Below are 9,883 nucleotides of genomic sequence, written 5' to 3'. Positions count from 1 at the left end.
TGGATAAATAAATAAATGAAATATCTAATACACATTCTGTTAAGTCAAGCACTTACTTAAGATGCAATGAGACAACTGAGTTATAAAAATTACACTATAGTAAACAATAAATAAAAACACCTTTTAAAGTATTTAAGAGACTTCTTTTTTTCAAACTTGGATAAAAGCACGTCCTTCTCATTAAGATGCTGCTTCCTCATTGGTTTATGCTGAAATATGAGTGCAATTTCCTGTCCCCTCAACAGTGTCAGTTTCTCTTCTTGATGAACACAGATTTTGGGGCCCCTGAGTGGACAAAAGCATCACCTCAAGAAACATGGGTAAGTATAAAATTATAAAATAAAATAAGATTGTTAAGTAGATAATGTACTTAAATGTTCAATTGTCAGCAATGTTTGCAAGATTTTGTCTGGTTTAAGCTGAATAAACATAGTAATACAAAGCAATATAAGAGAGAGAAATGAGGACACATGGTTTCCTCTACTTTGAGCAGTGGTAAAGGGTCAAAATTTAAATTTAGGACTAGTTAGGTAAAACTGTAGATATACAAAAAGGGAATTGTGTACTTCCTTTTCAGGAAATAGTGTATTAGCAAATTGCTTTAAATATTTAAAAGAAACCTGCTAGCTCCTAGCTGTAGAACTATCTGGTACCATTTCCTCATCAGTACAATGGTCTAGAAATACTTTTTATACCATCAGAAATAATGTGAGGTTAGGAAATAATATTTCCAGTATTAATAACTATTAACTAGTAATTATTAGTCAATAAGTGACTAATCACAGTGCCTGAAATATAGCGGAGTCTTAATAAGTAACAATAAAACTGATAAATGAAAGCAAGCATTTCCTATGACACTGTAAGAAAACATTTTACTTTTGGTCATTGTCATCAATGACTTGTACTATTTTTAGAGCTAGATGTAATTTAATATACAGTAGCTATAGTTTAATATACAGTATATAATTCAGATATAATTTAATATATAGTAAATTGTCTATTTTGGCACTTAGTAAAAACTAAAATAAAAATTAAAAGCTCATCAAAATTTCTCACCACTGGTTCCATAAATAATTTTCTCAAAATTTGCTTATGATTTCCCAAAATAATATCTGAAAAGACATACGAATACAATAAGAATTATACAGAGTATTGTATTAAAATCTCAGCGCCACACAAAGTAAATTGACGACTATGAATTTTACTGTGTAACTGTACAAATTACACTCTGAGTGCCTCTGGCTTCTCTGCTGTACTCCTGCTTGATGGCCAAAGATGATCTCCTTCCCGGAAATGTAGGGGACAGCACAAAGGATGGCAGCAGGTCACCGATGCTGTCATTAAAACAATGTTATCACTTAACGCACAAGGAATGCTTACCATGTGCTAGGCACTCTGCGTCATCTTATTTAACCCTCACGACAACCCTTTGAAGTGGGTACTAACTTACGTGGGTGAAAACTGGAACGAAGAGAGGTGAAGAAACAGAGATGTCCCCCGATCCCCCGAGGACCGTTGGTTGAGTGGCTTTGATCTGTCTCCAGGGCCCACGCTCATAACCACAAGCCTCTGCTGCCTCTGCTCAACTGTGGCCCCGTATCTGCTTCATTAAACCATTCTCTGTCTTGCGGTGGTTTAAGTCAGGGCAGGAAACGCTTTGTAAAATGTCTGTAAGCTAGAGAAATTCATTCTCTTGATATAAACCTTCCTGAAATCATATTTTCCATTTTATCTATCTCATCATTTTTTTAAAAGAGAAAAGATGTGTATATTCATTGAGCAACATGGACAGAGGAGGAAGGAAGGGGTACCCACTGCCCACTACGCAGTCTTCTCCATCCTAGTCCCAGAGGAGGATATTTTTTTTTTGGCATATTATGGGGGTACAGATTTTAAGGTTTCAATAAATGCCCATTTCCCCCTCTCCCCCCAAAAGTCTGAGTCTCCAGCATGACCATCCCCCAGATGGTGCACATCTCACTCATTATGTATGTATATACCCGCCCCCCTCCCCCCTCCCACCTGCCCAATACCCTATTACTGTAGCACCTATGTGTCCACTTAGGTGCTACTCAGTTAATACCAGTTTGCTAGAGAATATATGTGGTGCTTGTTTTTCCATTCTTGGGATACTTCACTTAGTAGTATGGGTTCCAGCTCTAACCAGGAAAATATAAGATGTGCTATATCACCATTGTTTCTTAGAGCTGAATAGTACTCCATGGTATACATATACCACATTTTATTAATCCATTCTTGGATTGACGGGCACTTGGGCTGTTTCCACAGCCTTGCAATTATGAATTGTGCTGCTATAAACATTCGAGTGCAGGTGTCTTTTTTGTAGAGTGTCACTGGATCATTTGGGTAGATGCCCAGCAATGGGATTGCTGGATCAAATGGTAGATTCACTTGTATCGCTTTAAGGTATCTGAGAGGAGGATATTTTCATGGTTCAAGTGTTCTCCCCCAGACTCACAAGCCTAGTGGTAGACGTCATGTTATGCGTGCATCAGAGTCCCACTCTCCAGAGTTTATTTAATCCTTCATGGAGCTCAGACCTCATTCTAGTCTTTTGTCAATCTAAATTCCATTCTGTGTACGTAAGTCCATCTCTTCTGTCTGCCTCTTTTTTTTCTTGAGTCTTTGGTGTTCTGCAGTTTTATTGCATCGCGTCTAAGGATAGATTTTTGTCTGTTTTTGTCTATTTTTGTCTGTTTTTAATCCTATTTGGGATTTTCTAGGCCTCATGAATCTGAGGATTCCATGTGCTTCATCAGCTCCAGAAAGCTCTCAGCCATTATCTTTGTGAATATTGCCTCTTCCCTATTCTCTTTTTTCTCTATCTTTATGGAACGTCAATTGTATATGTGCTGACCTTTTCACTTTATCCTCCATGTCTCTTTGGTATTTTTTCCCATTTCTTTAACACTGTAATTATTTTGGTGGGTTTTGTTAGCTGCACCTTGCAATATACTATTAATAATTCTCTCTTCAGGTGGATCAAATCAGTTGGTTAGTCCCTGTGTTGATTTTTTAATTTAACTTATATTTTTTATTTCTAGAAAGTCTATTTCAAGCTGTTAAAAAAAATGCTTGACCATTTTTAGAGTCTCCTGCTCCTTACTTATGTGTTTAAATTCCTTTTTATTTCTTTAAACATACTAAATGCATTTGTTTTATATCTATATCTATTAATTTTATCTCTAAAGCTTTGGGAGATCTAGTTCTCTTCTTTCTTGTTTCTCCTCAGTCTCACACAGTGGCTTATTGTGTGTGTGTGTGTGTGTGTGTGTGTGTGTGTGTGTGTGTGTGTTAATCAGGTCATATTTGTTAGAACTTACCTGTGGGAAACTTTGAGGCCTGGGTTAAGGAAACCTTCCTAAAGGGAAGATTTGTATTCACCTCTTCCAGATGCCTAGAATTTATTATTTTTTTTAAATATAGTAAGCCTTTACTTTTGGCCAATTTATTTCCATAACTATTTAAATAATTTATTTATTGTTTTGTTTGAATTACTTTTCATATATGAGGATGGAAGTAAAATCCCATTGTTTCTTAGGAAGGCATATACACTGCATCTTCAGGTAAAGCAAACATTCGTTTGTGAAGATGCTTTACCGCATAGTCTCACACAGCCTTTTGATTCTACTTTTTCACTTTTTAATTGCAATACGATACATATGCAGAAACATGCAAATATCCTCAGCGTACAGCTGGATAGATTTTTACAAACCAACCATGCACCTGGACCCAGCACCCATATTAAGAAACAGAGAACATTACCAAAACCTCGCAAGTTTCCCTCATGCCCGTTCTCAGCATTGCTTGGCCCTCCGCAAAGTAAACACTTTTCCTGACTCCTAACAGAACAGATTAACTTCACCTGGTTTTTATCGGATAGCACACATTCTTTTGTGTGTGTTTTTTCTATCATTCAGCATTATATTTCTGAGCTTCAGCCATGTGGTTGCATGTAGCAATAATTTGTTCACTTTCACCGATGTATAGACTTTAGTGGTGTTATTATATCACAATTTACGTATCTATTTTACCGCTAATGGGCATTCTAGTTGGGAATATTATAAATGGTGCTATTGTGAACATTCTAATTCTAGTATATGCCTTTTTGTTCATATATGTATGTGTTTATGTTGAACATATACCTAGAAGTGGACTTTCTGAATTACAAGGTATACATAAGTGCCAGTTTTCCAGCAGACAGCGTATAAAAATCCAAATGTTGTACATCCCCACCAACACTTGATATTTTGTCTTTTTTTTTTTCATTATTAATATTTATTCTGGTGGGTGTGTAATGGTATCTCATTGTAACTTTAGTTTGAATTTCCCTGATAACTAATGAAGTTGAGCATGTAAGTTGGCCTGAAGTTTGTGGGATCAAACTAATAATGTAGACTCAGGCCCACCTTCCAAGTGAGGACCTGCCAGAGGCCATGAATACTTAGCTAAAAATTTTTTTAATTATAGCTCCTCACAGAAACCAAGCTGGTGCAGAGAAGTTGCCATCTTTTCTCTGCTGTCTACAAATACCTATGGAGTTTGTTATTTTATTTTGCTTTTTTTTTTCTATTTCACCCTTTCTATTTCATCCATCCACCTACTGGATCCCAGTATCTTTGGTATGGTCAAGGACCCCTTCCTGCCTGCCTGGGCCCAAGCTTGGCCCCTAATTTCTCTGACCCAGAGACTCTAGTTGGTTCCTCTAGATCTACATGTGCGTCCAGAACACCCAGAACTTTGGTGCCCACTCACCTCCCTGAGGTCAGCTCCCACCTCTTTCTCCCTGTTACACATTTTGTCCTCTCAGGAAGCTTCCCTATTTATTAAAAAGGCTGTTGTTCACATTTTATTCATAATTTAGGGTGTGGTAAAAGTAGATTTCAGGAGTTTTAGTTCTCCATTTTGTTTTGTGGTGGAAAAATAACATACAATCTGGACATGTCTTACTCTGCTTTGTGACACAGGTCTCTGTGCCCAGCACTTGCCAGCATTTGGAAGGGACTGTTTCTGATGCCCTGCGTAGTGTCCCCACAAGGCTTTCTCTGAAGGTCCCCATGGGGTAAATCATCCGAACCACCAATAGGCCTCACTAGTAAAGGAATACAGACAAAAGTCTTTCTCTACTTAAGGGTGGAGACAAGGATGGATCCTCTATTCCAGGTGTCCTCAAACGACGGCCCATGGGCCACATGCCACCCACCTAGCACATTTATCTGGCCCTCTGGGCGCTTTTGCCACCACTGCCTGTCCTGCTTAGCAGCCGACTCATCCCGGGCACACAGTGGGCTCTCTCCAATGGTCTGAGCGACAGTGAACTGGCCCCCTGTTTAAAAAGTTTGAGGACCCCTGCTACTCTACGTGAATCTATGACATCGAAGCTTTCAAAAGAAGCTAACCTAGTCAACAATCAGGCATAAAGGTGGAAATTGATGACCCCGGGATTTTGCCCAGAATTGTGAATGTTCTGTCCCCTCATTTATAAAACTGTAGGAAAGATAAAGTGAGTTATCCCACAAAGGAAGCAAAAGGATTAACAAGACGAGTTAGGGTTGTCTAAGTACATATTAAGGTTTGACAAGCTATAGTTTAAATTCTACAACTTTATTGTACTTCTTATGCTATTTCCTTGAATATTATGGTTGGTTTGAAGGTGTTCCTTATATCTAGAGTGTATATGAAATTAAAAATTTGAAACCATATAACCTTATAGTTTATCATGCACTCAAAAGCATTTACTGATCCCAAACAAATAATTGAATTTCCTATCTTTAGCTGCTAAAATGGCTTTTTAACTTCAGTTTTGTGTTCTTAGTTCATGTCCAGTGAGAAATATAATTTCCTCTAGCATCCCTTGGATAATAAGGATTCTTATTTGAGATAGGTAAAATATCTCAGCATGATTTTATTTACTGAAGTCACTTAGATAATTTTCCTGTTTTAAACACCTTCGTTGTAATTTGATGCGTTTGCAATATCTTCAGTAAATGAAATAAAAAGAGATTGTTTTGAAATCATGGTTGTAATGAGGTCATGTATCTTTTAAACATCTAAACTGTTCTAGTTTGTCTTCTGTTACAGAAACGAAGGCATTTTAAAAAGAGATTTCAATTTCTGTGAAAACAAAGCCTTATATATTCATGTTTACATCAAACTCCTATGAGACTCATGAGGAAAAACAAATTGAGGACAACATTCCACAGAAGATGGAAGACAAAGCAGTTGATCCTTGAGGACTGTTGGTCAGTATCCTGTGATAATGAGCACATGACTTCTGTTCTTCGAATTCCACCAACCACTTTAGTTAACTGCCCGGAGCCTGGATCTGACTTACAATCATTGATAGCTGTGTGAAATTGACCTTTAAAAGCATTGACCAAATGAATTAGAATTTTAAAAGACACAGAACAATTGAAAAAAAAATTCTTACAAAAAGAAAATTTGATGGTGAAACAAACCACAATGAGGCAAGATTGACTTTTCCATTTACCCGGTTGAAGAACTAATGTAATTGCCCCTTAAAAAAAAAAAAAAAAAAAGATGAACAGCACATGTATTGAAGAACAGCACGACCTGGATCATTATTTATTTCCAATTGTTTACATCTTCGTGATTATAGTCAGTGTTCCAGCCAACATCGGATCTCTGTGTGTGTCTTTTCTGCAAGCAAAGAAAGAAAGTGAGCTAGGGATTTACCTCTTCAGTCTATCGCTATCAGATTTGCTATATGCATTGACGCTCCCTGTATGGGTCAATTACACTTGGAATAAAGACAACTGGACTTTCTCTCCTGCCTTGTGCAAAGGGAGTACTTTCGTCATGTACATAAACTTTTACAGCAGCACAGCCTTCCTCACCTGCATTGCCCTTGACCGGTATTTAGCAGTTGTCCACCCTTTGAAGTTTTTTTTCCTGAGGACAAGAAAATTTGCATGCATGGTCAGCCTATCCATCTGGATACTGGAAACCATCTTCAATGCTGTCCTTCTGTGGGAAGAAGAAACAGTTATTGAATATTGCGATGCCAAAAAGTCTAATTTTACTTTGTGCTATGACAAATACCCTTTGGAGAAATGGCAAATCAATCTCAACTTGTTTAGGACGTGTACGGGTTATGCAATACCTTTGGTCACCATAATGATTTGCAACAAGAAAGTCTACCAAGCCGTGCGGCATAATAAAGCCACGGAAAACAGTGAAAAAAGGAGAATTATAAAACTACTTGTTAGCATCACATTGACTTTTTTTTTATGCTTTACTCCCTTCCATGTGATGTTGCTGATTCGCTGCATTTTAGAGGGTGGCGTGAACTTTGATAACCACAATAAATCTGGGAAGCAGACTTACACAATATATAGAATCACAGTTGCATTAACAAGTCTAAATTGTGTTGCTGATCCAATTTTATACTGTTTTGTAACTGAAACAGGAAGATATGATATGTGGAATATATTAAAATTCTGCACTGGGAAGCATAATACGTCACAGAGACAAAGAAAACACCTACTTTCTACATCTACAAAAGATACTGTGGAATTAGAGGTCCTAGAATAGAATCAAGGATATTTTGGGGGGACATGGATGTGTTTGGGGAGGAGGGGGCAGTTAAAGTACACAGTATTATATCATCTTGATGATATAACTATATTTTGAAAAGGATATCTAGAACTAAGGGCTCACAGAGAGCTATCTTTATCCTATCCAATAGAAATATTTTTAAAAGTGCATTGTACAGCTGAGTTTTATTAAATGAGATATATTAAACAAAATTAAGCATTTTCTCATGACTCAGGGTCATCATTGTTAATGGCATTTTTTTGTGTGTCTGTGCTATAATCCCTCAGAGGTCAGTAAGGTATATAGGATGGTGTGTCTTTATATTAGTGGCCTTTGTATCTGGGTTTTGTGATTTTTCTCACTCTTTTGGATTTCATGCTGCCTGCCATTAGTTCTCCCAATTCTGTGTAGCTCTTTCCAACAACTTCAACTACTAAATACTATTCTGATCTTTTCATTCTTTAACAAATACTTATTGAACTTGATATACTCAGTTTGTGTTGAGTACTGGGGCTACCAAAAGTCCCATGAAGCCTCTCGAAGTTTATATCAGTTCAGAAACCTACTCACTGAGCTTGAAATATCTCTATAATAGGTAAAAGTAAATAGGCTCTGAGTTTTGTTTTGACATTTAAAAAATTTAAAATAGGTGAGTACAACACAGTTGAAATTATCATAAGTTTAATGTCTAGACAAATAGTTCTATTAAATATTACATTCAGAGGCTTCTTTTTGGACTTAGAATATTTAAAGAGTCTTATATATTAAGACTAGATATCTCTCTATGGTCTTTTGAATCCTCATTTTGGAAATTACTCTGCCTGGTTGTAGGTAGTCACTAGGTTAAAATTTTTCTTAACCAAAGTGTTTTTAAATATTTTTCTTTCCCTACTCTTCTCCTTCCCTTCTTTCTCTTACCTGTCTGTTCTTTCTGCTCCCTCTAAAATGATCAGATAGCAAATGACTTGGTAACATTTGGTACCCTCACACTATAAAACAAAATCCTGATAAGAAAGACCAATATCCTTTCAATAATGAATTTCTAGACACACACTGAAAAATTAGCGAATGCACGGACTGACTACATTTTCCATTAAGTTTTTCCATGATGGTGTGTGTATGTCATAGAAAACCATCTTGCCTTGAGGTCACATGCGTTCTCTGTTCTTCGCGGTTTTCTGGTCATGACGTTTTTGGAGAATTAGCAGATTCTCTCTGGGCACTCTGATATACACATAGGCTTAAAAACTACAGGTACTTTAAAACTTAAAGTAATTAAAAATTATTTGAGTTGTTTGATTAATTGCTGATAAATTATTGGCAGGTGGGAGTTGAATATTTGTGAAAGTAAAAGATCCAAGAGCAATTTTCCCCCTTTATGATTTTTTTTTTAACTTCTACCATTTCTTTCTTTAGGCATGATAAAGACAGCTGCATGAAGAGCTGTTCAGTGTAGTCATTAGATTTAGGTCAGGATTTTCAAGATACAGGAAAAAAGGAGAATTATTTCATTAATCAACACCTCTGGAAATATACCTCTAGAAATCATATAGAATGTCATTAAACTGATGTTATAGAGAACTGATTAGCACTTTTCCTCAGTTGGTTATACAAAGAGACATGACAAATCCAAATTTGTGGCACCCTTAATAAGAATGTTCTACTTAATGATCAGCAGCAAAATGTTGATTTGGATTTTTTTTTCCGGCATATTATGGGGGTACAGATTTTAAGGTTTCAATAAATACCCTTCCCCCCCTCCCCCCACAAGTCTGAGTCTCCAGCATGACCATCCCTCAGATGGTGCACATCTCACTCATTATATATGCATATACCCACCCCCCTCCCTCCTGCCCAATACCCTATTACTGTAGTACCTATGTGTCCACTTAGGTGCTGCTCAGTTAATACCAGTTTGCTGGAGAATATATCTGGTGCTTGTTTGGATTTTGTGAGATAAGTTTCCAGGTGAACCAGGCTGCCCAAACTTCCTCACAGGCGGTCTTTCTTACCAGAGCAGGACCAATCATGGAGAAGCCATGCTGAGAGGACACTCATATCATTGAAGGTAAAACACTCTAGAAATGATGTAAAAATTATCTAACATCTCAACATTGGAAAGTTAATCCTTTGGTTTTCAAAGGCCTTTTAGGTTTTCTTACTAAAGTTCCCCAGTAAATTGAAAGTACTTCTGGAAGGGATTGGACCTTCTAGCTGTTATTACCTGGGACTTTCTTGTCCAGAGACTTAGCTTTGAAGACTAGCTGTTTGACCTCCAAACATTTTTGTAATTTCCCCAAAGTTC

General features: G+C 37.0%; 1 protein-coding gene across 2 annotated transcripts; it reads left to right on the top strand.

Moving 5' to 3' along the window:
- The first annotated feature begins 213 nt into the window (after positions 1–213).
- GPR65 (G protein-coupled receptor 65) lies at positions 214–7,808 on the top strand. 2 transcript variants are annotated; one of them, XM_012774003.3, is made up of 2 exons: positions 214–320; positions 6,103–7,808. In XM_012774003.3, exon 2 carries the CDS (start codon positions 6,562–6,564, stop codon positions 7,573–7,575), a length of 1,014 nt encoding a protein of 337 aa, XP_012629457.1. In that variant the 5' UTR covers positions 214–320; positions 6,103–6,561; the 3' UTR covers positions 7,576–7,808. The 2 variants fall into 2 exon arrangements, with proteins under 2 accessions (XP_012629457.1, XP_012629458.1); XM_012774004.3 differs by having other exon boundaries at positions 229–320; positions 6,086–7,808.
- The last annotated feature ends 2,075 nt before the right edge of the window (positions 7,809–9,883 follow it).

The sequence above is a fragment of the Microcebus murinus genome, chromosome 6, assembly GCF_040939455.1.
Source record: "Microcebus murinus isolate Inina chromosome 6, M.murinus_Inina_mat1.0, whole genome shotgun sequence".
Classification (NCBI taxonomy): Eukaryota; Metazoa; Chordata; class Mammalia; order Primates; family Cheirogaleidae; genus Microcebus; species Microcebus murinus.
The sequence above is the reverse complement of the archived record's forward strand: the minus strand, read 5'-3'. Positions and strand labels throughout refer to the sequence as shown.